This window comes from Plectropomus leopardus, chromosome 11 (genome assembly GCF_008729295.1).
Source record: "Plectropomus leopardus isolate mb chromosome 11, YSFRI_Pleo_2.0, whole genome shotgun sequence".
Lineage (NCBI taxonomy): Eukaryota > Metazoa > Chordata > Actinopteri > Perciformes > Serranidae > Plectropomus > Plectropomus leopardus.
In genome coordinates this window covers 19967036-19993424 of record NC_056473.1, presented here as the reverse complement: position 1 = coordinate 19993424, position 26389 = coordinate 19967036, and the positions used below count along the sequence as shown (strand labels likewise).

The 26389-nt window shown below is 41.8% G+C and overlaps 1 protein-coding gene across 1 annotated transcript in view; it reads left to right on the top strand.

The window, feature by feature from the left end:
* The window catches only part of LOC121950080 (cat eye syndrome critical region protein 2), a 43525-nt gene that overhangs the window by 6598 nt on the left and 10538 nt on the right, over nucleotides 1-26389 (top strand). The window contains exons 2-8 of the mRNA XM_042495992.1: nucleotides 14153-14247; nucleotides 17809-17992; nucleotides 18847-18974; nucleotides 19210-19293; nucleotides 19784-19851; nucleotides 19969-20129; nucleotides 25860-25949. Coding sequence (XP_042351926.1) covers nucleotides 14153-14247; nucleotides 17809-17992; nucleotides 18847-18974; nucleotides 19210-19293; nucleotides 19784-19851; nucleotides 19969-20129; nucleotides 25860-25949 — 810 coding nt within the window. The remainder of the gene's footprint in view (nucleotides 1-14152; nucleotides 14248-17808; nucleotides 17993-18846; nucleotides 18975-19209; nucleotides 19294-19783; nucleotides 19852-19968; nucleotides 20130-25859; nucleotides 25950-26389) is intronic.

Sequence of the window (26389 nt, the reverse complement as noted above, 5' to 3'; positions counted from 1 at the left end):
TTCATCAACTGCCTGTCATATGTTGTGAACACTGACTTATATTGGCCTCCTCTCTATGTTCATATTGTGGAACTAATGATGAGCTAAGCGACATGGGGAATTTCTTATCCTTCAAACTGGAATTGAGGTTTGTATTTCCCGACTTCTCTCTACAAACTACCACCATAGTTCTTTGCAGTTTGTCATAGTGTGCAGTTGTTGGTGTGAAAGTCCCCTTGTACAATCATCTGACTGGCATTTGTTAGTTTATACTTTTAAACTGGCAAGAAGAATAATAGGAAAATCAGAAATTACACAGTAGTGTGCCGAATGAACCAGCCAGCAGCCCAGAGATCTTTTGAGTTTTAATATTCCTTGTCCCATACCAAGATTTAATCAGCTAATGAGAGCCATCACCATCATTGTTTGGGTCAAGAAATGAAGAGAGATGAAGAGACACCTAGCAATTCAGGTAAATCACTGAATTTACTCTTTTTATTCTGGCATGAGAGGACTCTTTGAGGCAAACAGGCATAAAACAGGGGTACAGCTTTTTATTTCCTCATGTGACATGGCTCTAAGGATGGCAGTTTTGATAGAAGTATCTGTCCTTTTGTCCACAGTTTTAATCCAGTCTGAAATATCCCAGCAACTATTGCATGGAATCCTAATGACAAAGGTGATCCTCTAAATTTTTTAGCCAGTTGATAGCGGGGTGAAGAGCTTAACCTGCAAAATATTGTATGTACTTGATAGAATGGCACATTTTGTTGTCTGTCATGGTTCTAAGAGAATGTATCCTAGTGATTGTGGTGATGACCTTTAATACTGACTAATACCTGAAAACTCAAAGCGTCACCATCAGTCTCAGCTACTTTGTGTATGTTGTTAATCAGCACACGGAAATGCGATGGTAATTATGTTAAACATTTTACATCAACAGCATGTCATTGTAAGCATGTTAGCATGTTGGCTTAGCATTCAGCTTAAAGCACCACTGTGCCCAACTACAGCCTCACACTGCTGCTAACACTGAAAGCTCCTAAGGGGCACTTACAGTGTTGTTAAGTTCCCATCCCAAAGTTAAATTTGAGACCAGGAAGCAGTATTTACTGAAATGGCAGCATCTCAAATTGGCAGTTACTAACAATCTTGAAAATAAAAACAATAATAAAATGACAAAAACATCAACAAAAACTTCCCAGATAAAGTTCACAGAGTAACTAAAACGGCTTGAAGCCTACGGGATGTTTATTGTCAAAAACAACTAATGACAACTCAAAGGTGGAACAACTACAATGTCTCCCCATTCTGTGTTTGTACTTTTTTCCACAGAAGGGCCATTACAAATGAACACATGCATGCTGTTTTTTCAAACACCGGTAAACCTGCTAAAATAGGCTATTGACTGCTTTCCCATTGCCAGTAGAGCAGAGCTTACACAGCTCTGCAGCAGTACAGCATGTCTTTTGTGTGGATGTTTGTATTTTTGTTTTGGTGTGTCCGTGTAACATCATGAGAAAAGGTAAGCAGTAGACAGCATGGACAGAAGTCTGCGAAAAACTTTACGGTGGTTCCTTCTCTTTAGATATCTCTTACTTATTCAGTCTCATGTTCAAACTCAGTGAAGACTGTCATCTGAGTGTTGTGTTCCCATTAATGCAGATCACAGCTGGAGGTGGTAAATACCCATGTCTTCTGCAGAGTCATTTGACCTGGGTGTGGATGCCGATTGTACGCATTCCAATTGCACTAAAAAGTCAGTGGGAATGAGACTTTAGTGGAATAAAATTGCAACATACCTGCCTTAAACAGGCTGTTTAAAAGGGGCTGTAGTCATCCCATAAAGGTGCTTTCACTCATGTTGCCTGATTACAGCTCGAGACTGTTTTTTGTGTATTGCCCTTGATTGAAAGTTAACTCACTCTCGTGGTTTGTTTGCACCTGTCAGGGTTGAACAATTAACACCTTAATCATTGCTATGAACATGGTGACATCACAAAGCTTCAGCCTGATTAGATGTCTAATCAGAGCCAGAGTGATTAAAAAACACCTGTTTCGGCATGCGGAGCCCTGAAGATCACAGTAAGCTTTTATTCTTGTCTCTGCTTCTGTTGATGGATCAAGAAATACCTTCTCACTAATCATTAGCTGCCAAACTCCTGTCACCCAGCTTCATCTGCATCAACCCCTCTCCCCTCCAGTCATGTGTTTGGCATGTTCAAGGACTAACCTCTCTGTCTACCTCTCCCTAAGTGTCATCCTCATTGCCATCACTTGTCCCACTACTGCATGCCCATTAGCAGTCCCTCTGCCCCATCCCCTGTTTGAGCCCCAGCAGCCTCCCTGTCCCTGAGCCCCAGCCCCTGGCATCACCATGACTAAACCCCAGATGGTGATTCTTTCTTTCCCTTCCCCCTGGAGGATGGAGGCTCTCCTCTCTGACTGGGTGCTAGCTGCTGCTGCTGCAGCCCTTCTGGGATGGGGGCTCCTATTTTTGTAAAGCCCCCAGTCTGATTGTAAAAGAAGGTTTAGTCCTATTAGATCTGGTAAATAAGCAAGGGCAGGCAGCCTGTAAGCACGTCCTTGTTTCTGTTGTCTAGAAAGCAAATGGATTAACGGGGGGAATAGGATCAAGGCTTAAGCGTTGCTCCATCATGGCCCAACTTCAGACAGACACACACTCTTGCTGATTCCCGTTTTTTGTGGATTATTACTGCAGAGAGCAGTCAGTTAATATGTGCTGCCAGTCTGGCCCCTATTAGGGGACTTTGATGTAATGGCCAAGGACGGTTGTGTTGAAGATGTGTGGCAGAATATCATTCACAGAAGCAAGCAGAGTAGGGATGTCCCAGTCTGTTCAGAAGGATCGTTATCTGGCCTGATCAATGCATTTTTTTAATTGACCGGGATTTGTTATTTTGAGCACGCACCCCACCTGATCCTTTGTTTACGTCTGCCATCACACAGGTGTCATTAACGGAAAGCATGATATTCAGGTTGTATTGTAATGTTGCTACTCCATTAAGAAGAAACTGATACAGTTTGATACCAAATTGTATTTGTTATGAATGGGAATGTTAAGTTCAGCTATTACTCTACTTTGAAGTGGAATTGTGATATATTCATTATTAATAGTGTTCTGTACTTTTATTACAATGCTATACTTAGTGGATATGACAGCAATTTTTAAAGACACATTATAACTGTTGACCATAATATTTTGTTAAACCACCCCCCAAAAAATGCAGCACCAAGTGGAATTGTGATAAAAGCCATATAAAATAGTTTTAGTTCGTTAACTTTGTTATTTTGTAAAAATAAAACGAAGTGTTTGGATGCAGACATTTTCTCTTGCACTGCATTGCGTAGCTATTAAACTGTCAACCATATGCACCAGATTCATTTTAATAACTCTAAAGTACTTGGTGTGTACACTTTGCAGCTGTATTATCCAGATAAAAACAAGTATTTGATCTGGAGTTGATATCGGCAGATGCTCAATATCAAATGACTCAGATCGGGATCAGGGGGAAGAAATACATGATTGGGACATCCCTAAAGCAGACGTTGGAAATTAAGTGATTTTTGTGGTGTTTCAGGGATAAGTAGTTGGTGACTTAAATCAATGATAATATGCTAATCTTCAACCTTGGGCTGTTCTACCTCCTTTGTCAATTCCAGGGTGGAGATTATAGCCCCCCCACACAACAACAATGATTCATTCTCATCCCAGATCTGCACTCGTTGCTCATCCCTCATCCCTCTCCCTTTCTTTCCCTCTGTCCCACCCACTGACACATCCCCAGCTCAGCCCTTCTTACGGCCTCAGAGAGACCAACCTCTGACACTTTCCAGATCAGGCTACACATAAAGCCTTCAAAACTTTTCCACACTCTGTAAGTACCCCTTGAAGATCAAGAACCTTTTTGCATGTCTTTTTTAACACCCTCCCTTGCATGCAGTGTGAGGGGGGGGTGCTTTGCAAGAGGCTGCTGCCCCTCCCCCAGTTGTGATTGACAAGTGAGAGCAGCAGTACATGCATCAGATGGTTTCACATGGGGAGTGTGTGCACAGAGGGGGAGGTAGAGGGGCACATACACCGGGGTTTGTTTCAGTCAGCTCCATTGTTGCAGCTCCCCATGGTTCCCTCTCTCTGTCTCCAGTCTGGGGCGGCATCCCTCCAGTGTTGCTTTCTCACTCTGTGCTGTTGCGTCTGGCTGTGAAGCAAAGATGAGGGGACAGAGAGAAGCCGAGTGATGAGAACTTAACCAAACCAGGTCTTATCCAGTGGGAGCCCTGGAAAACTTACTGGAGTCACTGGTTAACGCGTTTTTACAACAGTGCTTTGTTATGTGTTGGTTTGCTTTATTGTGTGTGTGATGCAACACCACAGTGAGACGAGGTAATAAAGAGAGAGATTTATTCTGGAACTTGTTGCTGTACCGGTTGGAAAGCGAGAGGGCAAAAAAAAGTGTATGATGCAAAGGGAGGGAGCTTTGAGAAGTTTGTTCCTATAGCGATGCTGACTAGAGATTTATCTGAGAATTGGCACAAGGGGACACACAGGAGGGGTGTGGATCTGTGAAGCTGTAGTGGGGTGCAGACTGGCACACACTTGGCTGACTACATGAATCGCAGAAGGCCACAGGCTGAAATAAATAGTTCTAGTTGGCACACTTTGAGTGTTGTCAACCTCAATGTATTTCTTTGTTTTCAAAATATTAACTAGTGCTAAAATATGTAAGCTGTTCCTGATCTGTTACTGTCGGACCAAATACACTGTGATTTGGAAATATAATGAGTGAGTGGGTGTTCAGACCAAAATACAGCCCAGTGTTGTTTTGGTTACTGGTGACACAATGAAATGCAATGCAGGAATGCAGTGCCTTACTGGATGATGTTGCATTGTGTTCCAGCAAAGGTTGAGCTAGGTTTCACTTCTGATGGACCCCACTACACTGACACCGCTGTTTCTTCTATGGAAGGGTGTCATTCAAATTAAATAGTGATTCAGACTGAAAAAAAAAGCCCTTTGTTCATGGAGCATGTTGGTGAGACAATAAAAAACAATCTGGTTTTACAAGTATAGTTGGACATTTGAAAAGGGACATGTCTAGAAAATTATCACGGAGGCAGCTATTTTAGCTTTAGTCATGACGATCACAAGGTAAAGAGTAGAAAAAGGTGTTCATGTTACAAAGCAAAATACAATGACTGTGTGCCTACAGATATTTCACCAGCCCGATGCAGCGTCTTACCAGCTAAAGTATCACGGTGGTTAAACTTCTTCTGCTTGCTGACCCTGCTTTTTTCTACGGGGTGTTTCAGCCAACAGGTTAGTACAATTCAGTTCGGTCTGTACACATTTTTTGCGTTTCAATTGTGAAAAGTCTAGGATGATACTTGTCGTACCTTTTGGAACCGTTCTCATTTTTGGTCACCCCTGTGTTCGTGGTACCTGGCACACAGATCTGGTACTAAACGGTGGAGCTAGAAACGCTGCAGTCCGTTGATTGGTCTTTAGAGAATGAACACTGTGTGCTTAGGGCTGAGCTGCTGCTCATTTTTCATACATTAGTAGACTGTCTATCAAAGCCTGCACCGTGGAGGTTGTCCTTTGTTCTTTCACCATCAAGTTGTGTTGTTAATGTGCTTACTGATCCATTTTAATTCAGTCCCGTTGGCCTTCCAGTTTCCCTTTTCCCCTCCAAATACTGACTATAGCCGCCTATATTCCCTTTCACATAGGCACAGAGCGTACAAGCTAGTTGGCTACTGGTTACAGTCTTCGCTGTATCTTCGGGCGCGACTCTTTGGTCAAGACACAGGTGTGTTTGGGCTACATCCACACTCATACGCTGTTGTTTTGAAAACGCACAACTTTTGCTACATTAACTTCCAGCATCCAAACTACTATAGGATTTTTTAATACCTACAACAGAGACTTTTGAAAACGCTACTGACCCTGTTTTAGTTTGAAAACTAGGGGATTGTATTTTAGTCTGGATGGAGACATTTAAGAAATAATGGCAGAAACACTCATGTTTGCCTCTTTGTTGGGTCGTATCAGTCAAGATGTGTCACCATATTTACTTTGCACTGATTCCTAATCTATGTTTTTGCCTCCTTGGCCACTTTTTGACTCTATTTTAGACAAGTAGTAGACAATCTGCTTCCTGTTTACACTGGTATGCACATGCCCAGTGTATGTGAATGCTCATGTGTTTTCAGGCATGTTAGTATGGATGGATATTATTTCTGAAACACTTTTAAAATGCTGCTTTCCAAACAAAACCTGTTCATGTAGATGTAGCCCAACTCTGAGATGTTACTGCCCCTGCACCACCTGTTTGTCCAACATATTTAGGTGTCTTTGCCACTGATCAGTACCCTTTAAAGTTTAACTTGCATCTCGGAAAGACGCGCTATTCTCAGTGTGCCACCTAACATGTTGGATTTAAACATTTTCTCAGAAGGCTACTTTTCCCCTCCTGTCAAATAGCAGTTCCTCCTCATGTCTTCATGTGTTAACTCCAAGGCTGCAGCCATCTCCTTCATGTTGTTCTCTTCATTTCAAGACTCCTCCCACCGCCGTCTAAAACCACACTGGTCACGGACTATTTTTTTCTCCTTAGGGCCAGCAGGCTGAATTTGAACGATCTGTTTGTGTGTGTATGTGCACGTACACGCAGGTGCATGTTTATGCAGTCAGCAAATGGGACCACTGGGATGTAAGCTGGAGCAGGAAGCTCCATTTTATATAAGGAAGCTGATGATATGGTTTCCTCAGAGCTCACAGTGGAAGTATGAGAGGCGCTGGGCTACACTGGGTGGCCTCCCATCTCCTGTGCTTAATGATCTTCACCCACATAGCATACGAGCAAGGCCAAGGCAAAGGGTCTCCATCTGTCTCAGGAAGGATCTGTCCACCATCCATCCCTCAACCCCCATACACAGCCTCTACTCCACTAACCCTTCATACAGCACAGCCACCTGTCCCACCTGGCCCTGACACACTATAATAAAACTAAGCTGAAAGTTGAAACTGACCTTACTGTTGTGCAGCGCATGAGCTATATTTAGTGTTTGTCACTGTTCCAAAGAGGTAGTGCAGCTCATTTAGACCAACCTGTAGTCACTCTTCCTGTTCACATATTTTCATATACAAATGGTGTCCTTGCCTGAAGGCTCTAGTTGTTTGAATGTGTCAAAATGCTAGTTAAGACAGGTGTGGAGGACACAACTTTTCACTCTGGCTCAAATAGACATGTTGTAAATCAAGACTGTCAGCCAACAAGTTCTTGTTTTGATGCATCAGTGAGATGCATCTGGCAGCAACTCAAAGATGTTGATTCTTTTCTCTGATGATCAGATGAGCGCAACATCCTGAGGATGCGAGGGCGTTTTCCTGTGGTGTTATGGCTGCGTGTGCATGTCTGTCATGTGGCAGGAGGTGGTTATGTGTGGGGGTGGAGGGTGTTGTCAGATGATGGCTCCTGGAGGAGCCATGTGGGAGATAAAAGTGGGAGGGGAGTGGGGGGAGGAAGAAATAAAGAAAGAAGCAAGGAGAGGAAGAGAGGGGCCTTCACACAACAAACAGGCCTCCCTTCCCCCTCAGCGAGCTGTGCACACGTCCTCCAACTGTTGGTGATATAGACCCCGGAGGAGCTGTTAACGGCAGTGGCATGGAAAGTATCTGCTGTGAGGGTAGCCAGAGAGGCCAACCCCCTGATACTACAGGCTCTGTGGATCTGCCACAACCTTGGAACCGCTGATACATGCTGCTGCACAGCTTATCACAACCCTGTCTCTCTCTTTCTCTCTCTCTCTCGCTGCATGCATTGGCCAGACACATACCCGCATTTTATCTTTCTCTCTTTGCAGATATGAATAGGACACATGATGGGGCCATTGGTGTCCACTGAGAAAACCACATTTCACTTTTATCTGCAAATGCAGATGGTGTGTTCTGCCTTGAAGTCAGTTTAGCCTTGATGTCTTCTTCCTTATAAAAAGTCTGCTCCTCTCCTGTTCTCAGTTGATTGATGCCTCATGTCTCTTGACATTTACCGTCCTACTTCTCATGTCAAACAGAGACCAAGGGTTTTGTCCTCCTTGTGGAGGTTCATATTTTGCTTGGCATCATTAAACCCTTTTCATACAGCAGATGTGCGTATACGATGCAGTAATGCTCGTTCAACCCATGTCTCTTTGGAGACAGCTGTCACAGGTTAATCTTTGGTTGTCACCTTTTGTAGAGAGTCTGCAACAAAGTTTCATACATTTCACTGGCAAACCATAAATTCACACAGAATTACACTGGATCTGTGCTAAGTAACATAAAAGCTCACTCCTACTCTTGCTTTTTCTGCCCTTTTTCTGTTTCTCTCCCCTCATTCTTCCTTTTTCTCTGTGTATAGGGAGTCTGTGATAGGGATACTGATTTTTGACCAGCTATGCATCATAACAGTGTGGGTAGTATGTGTCAGTGAAACACCACCAGATTTTACAAAACATGTAATTCGTCAGAGTTTTGCTGGGAGCGTTAATAGGTTTGCTGCAGCGCAGTGCAATCTGATAGTTGTAATTTTCATACCTCTTAAGCAAAAGTGAATGTCACAGTCCTTTTACTCTGTTTTCTCTGATGTGTCATCCCATCCAGGTGTAACACAAGTCACAGTGCTGAATTACGTGCAAGAACACATTATGAGGTGTTCCATATGTGAGCGAGAGCTCTAGAAAGGGCAGAGAAGTCTAACATGTTTTTAAAAACATGGTACAACGGCAGAGCATCCAAAGAGGAGAGTGGGATTATGGAGAGCTCTCCAGCTGGAGGTCAACTCCTGCGCTGTTGGACAGTGGGTTGTTATGTGGTTGTTATGCTGATTCTGACATCCCACAATAAAGTGGAACCTGTAGCTTTGTCTTTGAATCATAACATGTGCTCAAAGACTGCATTGCAGATTTTCTGTTAAGATTGAGGAAATCGGAGCAGGTCTACAACTTACATTGTCAAACCCCTTTGACAGCTCCAAGCCTACTGGACTTTGACAAACTACATGCATGTAATTTACTTTGTTAAGTGGATTGTAAGGGAATCAGCACAAGTCCAGGTTTCCATCGTCTTTATGGGATGCAATTTGTTGTGGTCTACTTCCATTTATGACTAGCCCACAGCATTAAATCATACACACATAAATATCTGTACTCTATATTGCTGGATAGATAATGCAACCTAGATAATGAGAAGGGCACTTACAGGTATACTATGCAGGAATTGTCAGTTACTGTTAGTAAACAGTAGCCAGTAAAAGTCATAGTGAACCCCAATCCAGATTCACTCTCATTTGGTATATTAATGTTTTTCAGCGCTATGTTAATGACTTTTGCAGCTTCCTCTTGGATGCCTGCTGCTTATAGTCAGCACCTGGTTGCTGCCTTTTATTAAGTACTGAACTCACCTTCACGCTGTGGTCAGGAACATTGTGAATGCAGCAAATTAAGAAGAAAATAAGAAAAAACACACAGAGAGCAGTCGCTGCAGATAAATACACCACCACACACTTCTAGTGGGTCATTAGTGATGACTGAGAGCGATTGCCTTTGTATAAGTCTAAACATAGTTTTTTTTAGGAAAATCCTGCATAGCACAACGTTAAGGAAAGTCGATTACTAATAGTGATTCTCATGAGCACTTCCCCATCTCGACATGTAAGAGGCACCAGAGCAGATCACAAAAACTGAAAATCATTTAATTTTGCAACTTCAATTGATTTTGCTTTGAAGATGCTATCCATATAGCAACAATTCTGGTATTTTAATCTGTTAATGTTAGTGAAGGTACATTAGGTCTGACAGGTCCTTGTGAGAATGAGAGCAGGACAAGCGGCAAGCTGTGTTGACGCCATAGGTGTTACTTCTCACACTGTTTGCCATTCTGTTAAAAAAGATGGACGGGTGAGACAGCGCTTCAAATAGTTGTTTTGAGTCGAGATCTGTCTAAATGCTGCTTTGTGCTGCTTTTGCCAATTAATGATTTTGGGAGAATCACTGCCAATCAGGAGTCTGCACTGTCCTCAGTGAGAGTGGAGCTAGCAACTGGCCGGTGTGGGGACAATGTGTGGAGGCAGAGGAGAGATAAGGAATACAGAGAGAGGAGAAAGAGTAGGGTGGAGAGTGGAGCAAGGGTGTCAGGGGAATAATAGAATGCCTCAGAGGCCCTCGTAGACACCGGGCAGTAACACAGGGGGAGGAAAATGGTGTGGAAGAGAGGAATAAGAGGTTAAGCCAGCGATAGAAGCAGAGAGAGAAACAGCAGGGGAGTTGGGTGAGAGAAGTAGCAAATACCTTCAGGGTAAATTGTTGATAGCAAGCCTGGCCTGCAGAGGGGCTGTGGTGATGACACACCTTTTGACAAGGCTTGACTCTCCCTTAAATCTTTGTCCCCATGTGTGAATGTGAATAGCCTGTTTTGTTCACTGCAGTAGTGTAGTGATAAATCCAACAGTTTAGCGCTTTGATTTTAACTCTTTATAGCTTATGTATTTCTTATTTTTGAGTCCCATTGATTAATAATGTGAAGTGCCCAAAGTACTGCTCTGTGTTTATTGTGTTGGGGCACGTGTATGAATAAATGTCGGTAAAAGTTTGTTTTATGCAGTGGTGGAATAATTATTCAGATCCTTTACTTAAGTAAAGTAACTAATACTATATAATAAAAAACCTTATTACGAGTTAAAGTCCTGCATTGCAAATGGTACTTGTAAGTAAGGTAAAAGTAAGTAAGTATATTCAGAAAAACGTACTTAAAGTATTAAAAGTAAAACTATCAAATGCAAAAAAACAATCCACAGTAATGTGTTTTTTGTCTGTTTGTTTTTTTTTTTTATTTAAAAAGACATAGTTATTGTTATGTTTAAGCTCTACTTTGCTACTGCTACAACTACTAAAAGCATCCTAAAAACTTAAAAGTATTAGAAATATTTAAGAAAACAAAACACACCCCAAAAACTCAAAATTATTACAATTATTATTTTCTCCCTTTACTTATAGGACAGCTGAAGTGAGACAGGAGAGGCCTGAGACAGGAGTGCCCCATAAGCCTCAGGCATATGGGGCACACACTCTGCCTGATGAGCAGGTTGCCCCCAAAACTCAAAATTATTTAAAAACTATTAAAAACACCTCCCAAAAAACCCCAAATGTATAAATAAGTATAGAATTAAAACACCCCAAAACCTCAAAATTACAAAAGAAGGGGAAAAAAAAGACTTAAATGTTTATCAAAATAGTGAGCAGTTAATTTGCTGTCAATCAACTGATTGATTAATCATTGAAGCTGTACTTGTATAAACTGTGAGGTAGTTATTTTTTTAACAAAACATCATATTTTATACACTCTTCGTATTTTTTTTTTTTTAATGTAAGAATCCTTATCTGTAAAATAACCAAAGCATTCAGATGAATGTAGTGAAGTAAAAAAGTACAATATTTCCCTCTGAAATGTAGTGCAGTAAAAGTATAAAGTGACATGAAAAGAAAATACTCAAGCACAAGTACCTCAAAATTCTACTTAAGTACAGTACTTGAGTAAATGTACTTCCACCACTGGTTTTATGTCTGTTGTTGAGTATGTTTGCCAAAGGTTGTGCGTTGCGTGTGCAATAGTTTTGCCACCACTTGTTGTATGTATGTGTCGATAGAGGGGAAAGGTTCCCATAGGACATGTCCAGCTGCAGCGAAGTGTCCCTCGTCGTGGCCCTTCATCACGATGAGCGTTTGTTAGCACCTGGCCACAGAGGGATTGGCCGGCAGGATGGATGGCTGAAGAAAAGGGCACGCACACCACATTAATTCCCCTTCCGTCTGCCATCTGAGATGCAGTGTGGCACTTCAAAGGTGGAGCAGGGTGGTGATAATCCAGAGGCTGTAACAAGCCCTCCTCTCTGCTGTGCTGTACTCAACTGGTCCCCCGGCCCTGGCCCCCAGCTTTAGCAAAGTGTGATCAAAGTGCAGTGTGTCTCTGATGGATGGGCTCTCTCTGGCCCAGAGGCTGCCTGTTAGGGGACCAGGAAGTGGGAAGGGAGCGTGACAAAGGATCTCTCAGCATCATATGCACATGTGTGTGTACACTTACTATCTTTCTATCCTTTAATGATCAGAGCTTATGGTTATGATATAGCTCTGCAGCTGGATAACGTTCACACATGTGAACAAGTCTCGACACATGCGCTTTCTTGAGCAACTGTTTAATCAGTCTCTTTGTTGTCAAAGCTCTGCCTCCCTTGATGTAGGCTAAATGTACTTATACTTATCACTAAAGTTTTTGTATACCAACCAAACAAGGAAACTGCTCAACACAGTGCCCTAGGAACAAGTCCTAAAGCCCACCTCCGGTTCCCTGGTCTAAAAGTCAGTGGGTTTTTTGAATGTGTTTTTGGTGAGATGCTTGAAACTTGAAACTATCATGTTTTGTTCTACAGCATTAAGTACGTCAGTAAATACCCCACTCAGAGAAACTTTGAAACTTTTATGTGTCTTAAAAAGGAAGCTCCTAACAAGCAGCAAAATTAAACTACAGAAGATCATCATGCTGAGCAGCACCGAACATGGCTTTACAGTTTGGCAGGACATGACAGTTACAATGGCAAGACAGGAACTGGATGAGAAAATGCGAGATGTCTTCTACCTAAGACTTAAACTATCATCTTGGCCTGGTCTCACTCTCACGTTCACTCACCAACATCCTCCTGCTTATGTTTTGCTGTTGAATTATCCTTATAATACATATATACTCAGCATGTTGATCTGTTGACTTTAAAAGTGTCATTAGAATGTGCTCATAAAACCTAACGAACCCTTCTTTGAGTCATGACGAGGTAAAGCTGATTTTTATCTCCTGTCATCAAACTCACTCTCCTTGTTTCTCCATGTTTCTGTAGAAACTACAGACAGACACAGTGACTTTAGACCTTGGCAGAAGCATTCATCTTATCCTGTTTTTCAACTTCTTTTTTTTCAACCTCCCTTCTGTCTGTCCCCTCCTCCTCTGTTTTTCATCACGCTGACTTGTTGGCTCCTGGCTTCCGTCGTTCTCCATGGCCGGGAGGTGTGTACGCTGACCTTTGGCGACCCCTAAGCTCAACTAGGTTCCTTTAGAGAGAGGCAGACCGAGCAGAGATGAGTGAGCGAACAATAATTAAGCATGGCTCCTTGTCCTTGAGATAATTTTGGAACATTTTTTACCTCTTGAACCTGCAGTAGTACTTGTATGAATGCCTATGAGAGACAGGAAGGGTGACACAGAGAAAAAGATCTGTTGCTAGCGTGAGAGCACGGATTAGGAGGGGAGTGGTCACCGGCAGGCAGTCATGTTCTTTTTCTGAAGAGCGACTGTTGAGCTTCAGGCTGAAGAGGCTTGTTTGCATCCTGCGAAAGGGGGCTGTAAGTGAAATGGACACTTGGCTGACGGAGCACTTTGCATTTGCATTTCTGCCCTCTCAGCCCCCTGTTCCCTCTGTCTCTCCCCTCCTGTTCTACTCCAGAGCTTTTGGGTATCATTGGGGAGAGCATTGCATGCTGGGAAGCTGTGTGGGGTGCTGTGCTTTGGTTGGGCAGCAAAGTAGAGGAGGGGGCATGGCTGTGTTGCAGTTCTGGGCCCCTGCTGCCTCCCATCTCTCCTTGGTGCTTTCAGGTCTTTTAGAGTTTGCTCTGCCGGTTACTGCCGCTTCATAAAACCTCAATGGCTGAAACACAATGCCAGGCAGGAGAGGGGTCATGGCTGAACTTGAACCTCGGCTCCAGCCAAACAACCACTGGCAAACCAAGAAGCCCTAATAAGACAGGTTGCGAATTCCAGCCATCCCTCCTGCTGCCTGCCTCTGCCAGCTTACCTTACACTGATACCAACTCTGTCAACCCCGTATACTAACAATTGTTGCTACATCAAAAATCACCTGTGTTTTTCATAATGCTTTCGCCTTATCGAAAGTTATCTGTTGAAAGTCCTCTGGTTCCATCATTGTGCAGCTGAGCTGTGGCAACATTTTGTAATATGTTATATCTGGATGTAATTTGTATTTCTTGTATCTCTGGCCTGTTTAGTAAAAGTACTTGCAGAGTTCTTCACCCATTCATTAACTGTACCGTCTTGTTTGTTGTGTTCATCCAGGAGCTGGAGAAAGCCCTGTCAGAGCAGGACTTGGACTTCCTTGGGGACCTCATTGCTTGTTTGTTGCAGGGATGCTACCAGCGAAATGACATCAGGTATGTATAGAATGAAGACCTGCTATATTGACCAAGGCTGTTAAAACTAATGTCATTGCAGCTTAAAAGAATACTTCACCTGCAAAGTGACAGTTTTTTAAATCAGTTATTTACTGTGTGTTACCTTGAATTTGTCAAGTAAACAGTTATCTTGCATGCCTCCACTGTGAACGGAGGATCCAAAAAAGGCAAACCTTCTTCATGAATTGAAGTAAATGGGGACCATTTCTAACAGAAAAACTATATCTAAACATCAGTTTGCAAACACTTGTGCAACTTGTATTCTTGTCTCCTCTGTGCAGTAGTATACTCAGTACCCCCAAACACACTTCCTCCAATTGGCAATGCTCCCTGAGCACACCTTAGCATCTGTGTGGGTATGTCTAAGCTCCAGTTGAACAGAGTACAAATATGCATGTTAAAATCGTGTTGTTTTAGCAAAAATGCATATGATAAATGAGACTTGGATTATATTGCTCGAGTTGTGTGAGAGTTTGTAAACAAATAAAGTTTTTACTCTTTTGAAACCTCATCCCCATTTGTTCGCCTTTTCGGATTTTCGTTCACAGTGGAGTTATGGAAGTAAAATTTTTTCCCATATTCAAGGCAGCATGTGGTGAGTATTTGATAAATAAATGGTCATTTTGTGGGTGAAGTATTCTATTAAGATCTTTTTTAAAATTTACTGGCATCCACAGCTGATGAATGAAGTTTTCAGTCAGGGCCTAAAAGCTCAGACGCACCAAACTGACAGAGATAAAGCCAGTTGATGTGCCACCTTGCCTTGCTTGTGTCTCAGCCAAAAAGATGCACTTGAACACACCTCAAGGACTACAGTTGTTATTACTGATGCGTTAACTTTCCTGACTTCCATTTCTCTTTACGTGCACTGAGCTTAACTGCCAGTCAAGAGTGATGGTATTCACTGACAAGCTCTGCCTTCTCTGACGCCAATTCAACTTGCTGAATTGGCTGATCAAGGGCTGTCGGGGGTCAATTGACTGACGGCCAACCATTGGCTTGGTGTGTCAGGGCCTAATGGAGAAGATGTAGTAAACTGGAAACACAGGAACAGATAATAATGAAACTGTGACAGCTGACCACTTGCAAAGACACTTAAGTCTAGCAGAGAAGGTGTATGCGAAGTTCACAATTCAGTCTATATATATATCCAAGTTTTTGGTCATAGTATGATTGTAATGCAGTGAGGAAGATTGATGCATATCAACGGTAAGTAGGCAAAAATGGATTCAAGCATTTATTGGTCTCTCCAAAAGGGCTAGAAATAGTGTGAAATTTAACTATATAATATTAATATGACCCCTTTGTTTTGATTTGCATAGCAGAAGAGTCATTAATGCCTTAATTAGAGAACTAGAAAAACTGAAATTCTCTACAAAAAAGTCTTTGTTTTATTTAACAAGTGAAGCTTAAGTTATAAATGTTTTCAAGCACGAGCAGCCATATAAGAACTTAGCTTAAATAAAATAGTTTAAATGATGACCACTGAAAAAAAAAATAATCTAAAATATTTGGTGAAATAATATGTAAGCAAATATATGACAAAAATATTCTGGCTTTTTAGAGTGCTTTTAAAAAAGAGTGAATTTTGCTAACAAGGGTTTACTGGTAATCATGCACTCTGAAGGAGTAAGGGCAAAGGAATATGGTACAAGAGGATGCGTTCTACTGTGTATTTAAAGCAGGTATAAACCTGAACTGACTTGTATTGTTGAATTTTGTTTTACAAACTTAGGTCTAGACGCTGAACTTTGCCAGAACTAGAACAGTGAATGCAACTCCTGCAATTTTTACACAAAACATCAAAGACACAGCGGAAAATAATCATTGCACGTTTTTCAGTTTGATATGTAGCTGTCAAGATAAAAGAAGTATTTCCATTTACTACAAGTTAGTCATAGCACCTTAGAGCCTTCTGAGAAAGTCTGAGTCACCAGCAGCATGACTCACTAAGGGGTCAGAATTTACTCACCATAAGGTGACTTAAAATCTGTGGTGAAATCACACTGTTAATATAGCACTACAGAAAAACAGCAGAACCACTGAAACTTTTGTCTCCACTGTAATCAAATGATGGGAGAAAGTGAGTAGTAGAGGTTTTTATTCAAAGCCACAAATATGTTTTATCTCTCCTGGGACTTCCCCTTTCATTCACCTCCTTCTCCAGCCCATCATTAGACAGTAGCATAGTGGTACCAGTGAAGTGATAAGCAGGGAGGCAGGAATGATCCAGTTTTTCCACCCAGGCAACCGGTAACAGGAGGACAACCTGCTTTATTGGACTGGACAGGCGCTGGCATCCTGGGGGTGGCTGCTCAGCACTGGCCTTTCACAGAGCTGCCCTTTTCATCCGCACGTGTTAAACGCTCTACCGGAGCGGGGGAAAGGAGGGAGGGAGGACGTTAGGGAGTACGAGGGACAGAAAGCAGGAGAGAGATGGGGCAGTGAGGAGGAGAAGGGTGGGGAGCTGGGGGGGTGGGCTGCAGCTGTGTGAAAAGTGCACACTGCTCTTTCAAGATAAGCCATTTTTTTCTGTCCCTCTTTCTCTGCGCCGTTGCATAGATGCTCACGCCTGCCCTGAGCCCTTGTTCTGTTCATCTGAGTTGGAACTGAAAGGTACAGATTAATCGGCAAGACCTGAACCGGAACCAACAGTTATTTACCAGAGATACAACCCCACTCCCATTCAAAGAAACAGGTCTTTTTTCCCCCTGCCCCACCTCCTCTGTCTCACCAGCCACTAAGGTGGTTTGAACTTTGTTTGTGTCCTAAGCTGCGTGTTACAAAAGGACGCTAGTTGATATTGAGATATGGTGTGTTGGCTTTACAACGAGCACACAGCATTTGCAATTGAATTGGTTGCATTTATCCACATTGACAGATCTCAGTGGACCAAAAACACCCTCTGTCTGGGTTTCTTTTCATTATTTGTTATAGTAAGTGCATTTTCATTTGTAGTTAAAACATAATTATGTAATTAAATCACAGCAGTCAATAAATCTAACAAACATGAATGAAATATTTCAGAGGCTTGAATTAAAATGGACTTAATGTACTGTTGTAATCCAATTTGAAACCACGAGAAACAAGTCACATGTAGGAATGACATAAGAGATGAAAGATCCTCACAGAAAGTGAGGCACTACTCCATCACAATGCTTAATACTGCAGTAGAAATAAAATAAAAACATCTTAGGTGGGGGGAATAAAAACGATTTTGCACCAGAATGGCTAATTGTGCAGATTATGTAAAGACAGTAGAACAGATGCTGACACGCAATGACAATGAGACAACAACACCAAAAGATTAATACGATGATATAATGCTACACCAGAGAGGGCAAATGTTTCTATTGACTTTGCTATTGTTAAATGTATGCCCAAATAACTTGCCAAGATTTTTACTTTAAGATGTTTGTTCTGGTGTTGAAAACGTCTCATGGCATTGTAAGCTCTGCCTTTTGTGTGGTCTTGAAAAACGTATAGCAACTGCCTCTCTCACTCTCCGTCTCGCTTCTGTTCCTTTGCTCTGCCCTTTAGCCCCCAGGCATTTAGCAGTTACCTGGACGACATCATCAGCTACCGGTGGGAGCTGGAAGAAGGGAAGCCCAACCCACTTCGGGAGGGTCCCTTTGAGAATCTCCCTCCCCGCACTCAGGTGGAGCTGCTGCACCGGCTGTGCGACTACCGCCTGGATGCTGCCGATGTCTTTGACCTGCTTAAGGTACATATTCATGAGGATCAGCTAAAAACAATCAGGATAGATTTGTTGTAATTGCATAGTTCAGTAATGTTTTTATGCACTATACTCCAGTTTGAGGTTTTAGTATTTGTGAATGAATTTATATTGATGTGCTTGTGTGCGCTGAAACTGGGGAACAGGGTTTCGCAAAAACACCAGTGAAGATAAGATTGGGCATTGTATCCCATTCATGGTTAGTACATTAAAAGCCTGCTACATCTTTAATTAGTTATTACCTCTTTCAGTAGTAGCTGTTTTAATGGATTGTGTTTGTGACGATAAGGCTTCCTGATTTTAAAACATAATATTTTTTGTACATTAGCACCCTCCAATACATAGCGGGTTGGAGAATTTTAAAGCACCACACATTATCATTCTTTTGATCATCAAATAACACTGGATTGTGTTACTGTGGTCTGAAGAGGAGCTGTAAGATTTACATTTACACCCACATTTGTTAGAGAATGCAGTCTAACTGAATTTACAAGTGATGTAGCTCTTAAATACACCTGACAAAGATAACAGCAGCTCAGCATATATCCTGGAATTAACAAAGGTGCAACTAATAATAACGTGACAGTTTTACCTCCATGTTGTGTGTCATTTCATCACTTTTCTTACCATAATTTACATAGTTCTCATGAGATAAGAGTTTTTGAAATAATTTATCAGATTCAATTTATGAATGCACTCAGAAAGATGCTCAAAGCGCTTCATGTCTGCATGTGATTCACAGCCGTGGGGGCTCAAAGGACTGAATGACATCATCCAGTGATGATTCAAAAACACAGTCCTATACATGATTTAAGAAATGTAATTTCCCCACCCCCCATCAGGGACTGGAGGCCGACAGCCTGAGAGTGGAACCGCTGGGGCAGGATGGAAATGGAGCCCTCTACTGGTACTTTTACGGCACTCGTATGTACAAAGAAGAGCCGCTCAAGAGGAAATCGGAGAAGATCAGGTACATAACACTGGGCAATGTGTATCTTCCTTCTGTGTCCAGCACACTGAGAATGAATGTTATGTCAGTGATCATGGTTTCTGTGGTTAGCTTGTGCATGTGGTAAGCATGTAATTTCAGCAGTAGTTTGACCCTACTTTTTAAGGGTTAATTATAGAGGTCTCATTTTGCTAATTACTCTGATTAGAAGGCTATAATTGCTATTGCTATATACTTTGTGATATTCTTCCGACAGTGAAACTACGGAGCTGACATTACCAGAGAAAAAGAAAAGGGGAAGACCACCGAAGAAGAAAAGACTGGATGACCCTCAGCTAAGGTGAGAAAAACATTTTTGTTTGTTATCAGTGCCGATAGCGTTTAGCAGAGAAATGCTCACATGTGCACTTCAGCATGTGTTACACAGATGTACTGGATTTCTCAAAAGAGAACATGCATTTAACTGTCAGAGCAGACGCAGTGGCTGTTTGCCACGTGGTCTTTGATGTAGATGATTGTGACGGTTTGTACCATTGTGTATAAAACTGAACGTTGAAAAAGCTCTGCTCAAGGTTCTGGAAAATTAAGCATGATTGAGATTTTGAACGCTTGTGTTATCACCCTCTCTTCACTCTCAGTCAGTTGTTGACTGACCTGTAGCTCACTGATAATAGATAATAAATTAAGTATCCCTTGACCACATACCCTGTAACCATAATTTGACCAGATGCTCTTAGATAAAAACTATAATTGCATCCTCAGCTAGTTTTAATCTTTGTTCTTTTTGAATATTTTGTATCTATTATTCTCCAATGTCATTTACCTGTCAGTGACGTGGAAAGTGATGGGACTGAGGTGAAGACAGAAAATGGGCTGGAAGATGTCCGTCCCAGCACAGGTGAAAGGATCTCATCAATTTAACCAATTACATTTTCATGTCAACCCCCGGTGTGCATTTGTGCTTTACTCAAGTTCTACTGATTTAATTATCTCCACACATTTTCCCTAAAATCAGGCCACAAGCGAGGCACTTGGTCCCTTGTGTGTGATACAGAGGAACAGTGGGTCAGTCTGGCAGAAAGCATCAAGGACAAAACCTCCCCACAGGACCGCCACCTCTACCGTGTCATCAGCCAGAACTTCCTGCCTGAGATCAGCAGCATGATTGAGCACAAGGTCAGACACCAAAGCGACACTGCTTCTTTTAGTCCCCATTCCAGCTGTGCATGATGGAGTGTGGTAGAGTTTGTCAGCTCCACCCAGAGCAATATAAATGAATACCAGCTCATAAATGGCAATTTCAGCCATCGTAGATGTGCCACTGTTAACAATTTAAAATGCTAATTTAAATCCTTCCTATTTCTAATCTGACTGCTGGAGTGTTTGTCACAAACAGCCAATATACTGAGTGTAGTGATTGCTGTATCAGTCTGATTTAACCTCAGCTATTCTTGTTTTAACTTAATCTCTTCATTTTAACTTGGATGCCCTCCAGTTATCACTGGAAACCCCTCTTAAAATAACCTTTTTATGCCTACCCGTAAGCACCAGCCGTGGTCGGAAGCATGATGTTTTTGGGTTGTCTGTCTGTATCATTCTCGTGAATACTCTCCAGAAACGCCTTGAGGGAAGTTTTGCACAAACATCTAAGAGGATGAACTAATTAGAATTCAGGAGTCAAAGGTCACTGTGTGTTTTTGGCCATCACGCAAGAATTCACTCACTAATTAGAACAAAATTTCATACATATATATCGAAAAGAATAAAATTATGAAGTGATGACATTTTATATAAAAGGTCAAAAGCCTGTCTTTCTACAATGCTGTAAACTCAGGAACAGAAGGGGAGACATTTGGTTTGATGCTTATTTGGTGACAGTAATCTTTCTATGTCTAGAAAGATTTATAAGTCTGTATAAAAACTGTCATGATTGTATAGAGCCTCCCTGCTGCAAATTTGAAACTATACATAAAGCATCCACTTTGTAGCTTCTTTGCAGCAACATCCACATTTGAACAGGGTTCCCACATTCATGGAAAACCTGGAAAAGTCATCTAATTTCACAATCACATTTTCCAGGCCTGGAAAAGTCTTTAAAAAATCATCAAAAAAATTGGAAAAGTCATGATATGTTTTGTGTAATGTCATATTTATTTTCTGAAACTGTCGAGGTAACTTAACTCAAATACACATTGATGTGTAACGTTTGTTTTCCATCACAGAGGTTTCTTTCTTTTTCTATATGTTCAGTCTCTTCCCTCATATTTGCCAGTAGGGGAAAAAAAGGGTTCCTGTAAAGTCATGGAAAAGTATTGAAATTTTGTACATGAAAATGTGTGGGAGCCCTGTTTGACCATTTTATACTGTCATTGCTACAAGTTTGTGTTCGTTCCTCCGGTAGCCCACGATAAGCTTATCGGTTTTGCTAGTATTTCGCTGCACAATGTGAAGGAGCTCTCTACTCTGTGTTTAAAAAAAAAGTTTACAAGTGAAGACAGAATGTTTCTTGCTGGAAATTATTCAATATTGTGATAACTTCCACTTTGCCAAAAAATATTCTTAATACCTTTTATTAGATTTCTTCAAAGTCTTAACTACATATTATATGATGTGGACAGGCTTGGATGTAAACTGCGATATGACTGGTTGGCTGAAACATACAACCGTAAAGCTGTAAATCTACTCATTAATTAATTTTAAATTAACGTTAATTTGAGGCCCTTTGTGTACCAAGTGGAGCTTGAGTAATGGACTTTGAAAGATTGAGTAATCTCCCTAGTCTCCATTCAGGGGCTCTCATGTTCTGACACAGATCACCGTCCTCCTCCAGTTTCATTTATGATCTTGGACACTTTAGCTGGGCCAGCTGCAGGAGAGGTGAAAGCCGGTCTGTGCTTGCCCTTAGTTCTGCACACCACCTTGGTAATAAGGTTTGCCTCAGGCTTTAAACTTGAGCTTGACTGTGGAGTGCTGTGCTCTCATGCTAGTTTGGTAGCGTGAGGGCACAAGTTGTGTTGTAGTCTTCACGGGGCTTGGCCATACCTTGGGTCATGCTCATATGTCTGTCACATCCTCTTGGAATGTGTGTTAAGTTCCTCAGGGGGAGATTATAGAGATATGCCCTGTTCACAGCAAGTATGAGTCAAAGACAACACTACCCACACAATTTTCCTTCTAACTCATCTCTATAGTTTTCTGTGGAATTGATTCATGTCATTGGATGTTACAACTGTCTTTATCCCACCTGTCTGTAAGTTAGGCTCTTAACACACCAGTGATATATTATCTGCTCTGACTGTTAATATAGAAACTAAAGCCTTTCTCCAACATCATCAGCAGTGAAGTAAAAGAATCCTGCTGACTGATGTTGGCCGAGCGGGCAGTCACCTCACTTCCCACAAAGGGTCGGTTGATGGATCTTATCCTTCATTAACTGTATACTCAGCTATACTGCTCATGCTTACAATACTTATGGCATTCAGAAGGACTCTGTCCCCGCACCTTTTCTTGTAGCACAATATTTGTAGAGCACTCTGGTGTTAACAGACAGATGATGGATACATCATGTTTTTTGTATGTGGTGCTCAATAGAGAAACATTTTTGAGACTGTTTCGTAAGTTTACTCATGTGTTTAGTCTTTTTTTTTTATTTCTTGTTTGTTTTACTTATTAAATTGCAGTACAGCGTGTTAGACTTCAGAGCCCTTTTGACACAGAGACTGCACTATAGGGCCGCTACTAAATCCCTTCTTTGTGACCTCTTTGCATTTTTACACAGAACCAAACAACGGTGGCATCATGCTGCTCCAGTGTGTGATTATAGACAGCATGCCAGCATTGCAGAAGCAAAAAAGGTGTGACGGGTGGGAGGGGCGTGACATTTAAACCAACAGCATCAGCCTTTAGCATGACATATTACATACGCATAGGCAGCCCTTCATAAACAGTAACAATGGCATAATATGGCAATAACAATCATTTGCCATCTCTGTTACATTGCGGCTGATCTCGTCCTCTGTTCAGTGGTAAGAACCTCACTGATGTCATTGTTTTCTTAATTTCGGGACATTTTCAGCAGCTGTTCTTCTTTGATATAGTCAGCTATAGACTGCTTCCAGCTGCTTTTAGGTCACATACATAACACTCACTGCCAAAATGTCACACCCATCCCACCTATAATCCTGTCCTGCTGGCTGTCCCTTTTACGTAGACACCGTTTCGGAACTGTTGCTACCTCCCTCGTTGGCTCAAAGGCGAGACAACCCTGCCCCCCCATTCCACGATCATTCCTTTTACACAGAATGGTGAGGTGGCATAACGGTGTGATATTCCCTCCTTGACCAGGCAGTTTCAAAGGGGCTTAAGAGACAGATTTATATTAAACAGAACAGATAACTTTACACATCTCTATCAGACTTGATCAAAGTGTGGAAAAATACTCTGATTAGTTACATATGATCAAAGAACAGTCTCAGTTAAAGGGAAGTGCATTCCCCTGATGTTCTTCTTATGTGCCAGTGAATTCAACTGATGTCACACAGCAGGAGATGACGTTCAAAGATGCTGTGTAGTAATTAAATGGTGCTGTACAGAGTCTGTCCTTTATTTTCTGCTCATAACAAAATTTATTAGACATCCAAAAAGCAAATACGTATGATTTAAACTTTGGCTCTGTAATACAGTTATTTTTTCTGTTTTAATTGTTTGTCTAATTAATATAAAGACTATAATATGTAGAGCTACTTTAAAACCTGCAAGGTACAAGGTAGATTTATTAGTCATTATTTAAAATATAGTTCAAAAATGGAATTAACATTTGTCCTTGATCCTGCTACATCTTTTGGAGTCGAAGGAGGAGTTTAGGAGTCTCATGAAGCTGCTCTGTAGTCTGGTGGTTCTGCAGTGGATTCTTCTGTATCTTTTGGCAGATGGCAGCAGGGTGAACAGGCTGTGGCTGAGGTGGCTGCTGTTTTTCAGTATCCTTTGGGCTCTGTGCAGACACCTCACTTCACAGAGGTCACTGATGCTCTGTAGATTGAAACCAGTGGTGTTCTGGGCAGTTTAAATCACCCGTTGTAGAGCCTTCCTGTCCTGGGCCATGCATGAATCACGCCAATTATTGATGTTTTTCGGTCAGTATGTTTTCTATTGCTCCTCTTTAGAAGTTAACCAGGATCTTGCTCTGGAATTTGGCCTATCTAAGTTTTGCGTAGGAGGTAGAGCTTTTTTTTCTGCTTATTTAACCTGGTTGTTGATGTGTGATGACCAAGATAAGTTCTCAGTGATGGTAATTCCAAGGAGTCTATAGCTGTTCACCTGGTCCACAGATGTAGACAGGAGAGTGTGTCTTTGTAGGCTGTATATATACACAGTATATATGTGTGCGTGCGTGCATGCATGCATGCGTGCATGTGCGTGTGTGTGCATGCCTAAATGCGTGTCAAATCCGCAGTGTGTGTGTAGCCTCTTGAATCCTTCCCTCCTCGTGTCTTGGGCTGCTGTCACCAGCCATTTCATGGGGCACTGAGAGCAGGCGGGAGCTCACCTTGAGGGAGGATGGAGCCTCTTGAATGACAGCTCTGCTGCGCTGCAGGATTCTCTCGACCTCTGTAAAGTGTCGACACCAGAGACTCTCCATCTTGTGTGTGTTGGGTGGAGGGGGGAGGTTTATTGCTGGTGGTAATGTAGGGAGGAAGTGCGGAGCCCCAGGATGTGCCAGTGCATCACAGTAAGACAAGGCAGAGATGGAGTGGGGACAGAAGAATTGTGGAGGGCACTTTATATCATGAACATATGTCTTTCTTTTTTTCAATTCCCTCTCACTTTTTCCGTTCTGCCTCTTAATCCTAACCCACATCTTCCTTCCTCCTCTCCTGCACACATACACAGGCTTCACAGCTGCTCCTGCGTTTTTAGGCCTCCCATGGTTGTTTTATGGATGACCAGAAGCCTGACTGAGGCACCTCCCAGTGTTGGCTGCCCCGGGCTGACAGTTACTCACAGTCCATCTTCCCTGATGAACTCTGACATGAGCCGCAGAGGCCAGTCCCTGATACAGAAAAGCTTTCAAGGGATCTGCTCGGAGCTCTCTGTTGGCTGGTGTTTCTCTCCTTCTTCGTGTGTTATATCTGGATCACTGATATGTCACTGGTGTAGATTCAAATATAAATATAAAATATATAATATATATATATATATATTATATAAAATATAAATATCATGCTCCGAAGTTGCAGGATTGGCTGGCTGATGTTACATCACAGTGTCAAACTGACTAAGCTTGGCTGTCAACCTCAGGGAGAGGTGGGGAAATGCAGGCAGCAGAAGAGAGAGGTTGATTGGGGGGAGGGGAGATCAGCCAGTGACCTCTCAATACTCACTGTTCCTCTACAACTCCCCAAGGCCTGTCACTGTGCTGGCTTGTGTGTGTGGCAATATCTTTTAATTTGAAAAGTCAATCAGTATCAGTATAAAATTACAGGTATATTTACATGCCTAATTCAGAAATTAAAAAGTTAGGATGGTAGAGTAAAAATTAGAATGATTGAAAATGTAGTTCTCACTCACAGAAAACGTCAAGAACAGGGACGCCTAGTAGCTCAGTTGGTTTAGTCCTTGCTGCAGCGGCCGCGGGCTGGATACCGGCCTCAGCCCTTTGCTGCATCCCCTCTCTCCACCTTTGCCCTGTCAATAAAGGCCAAAAAGCCAGAAGAAATAATATTTAAAAAAAAAAGAAAACGTAAAGAACTGAATCTGTAATCTACTGATACTTGACATATTAAGAAACAATTAATCCATTTGGGAGCAACAGCAGTTTCTGAAGCAGCATTGCCTGTTTGTTTACATTTGAATTATGCCTTTAATAGCTTCAGAGCTGATCTTCATTTTTTCCTTTCTTTCCTTCAGGAGCGGGAGCAGAAACAGAAGCTACTGGACCCAACCCCAGTTCGCATATCACAGCGGTTCTCTGAAAAACAAATTAACCAGGACGAGGAGGTGTGTATTTGTCTGTGTAAATGTGTGTATGTTTTTTAATAGTATTGCTGACTGCAGTTATACTACTACAGTAGTTGCGTTTCTGAAGGCACTCAAAACATCATAAATTGACTGATTTGCACACATAATCTGTACACATAATTCAGTACTTATTCTAGGTCCTTTCATACATGACAACAAGAAAGAAACAAAACAAGTAATTCTATTCCTTTTTTTTTTAATTTAAACAGTACATTGCCTTTTGGTAAGGTGACTGCTTCCAGCTGACTACCTGAGGCTGGTGCTGCATGCACATCAAATTTTCTCTTAATAAAAAATGTTGTCTTCCCAAAACTTATGACAAACTGCAAAAAAATAAATAAATGCGCCAATGAGATGCAGCAGTTAAGCGTGGTGTTCCTCAGGCTAACTTGTGTAGGCCATTCAAGCAGTAAGAAACA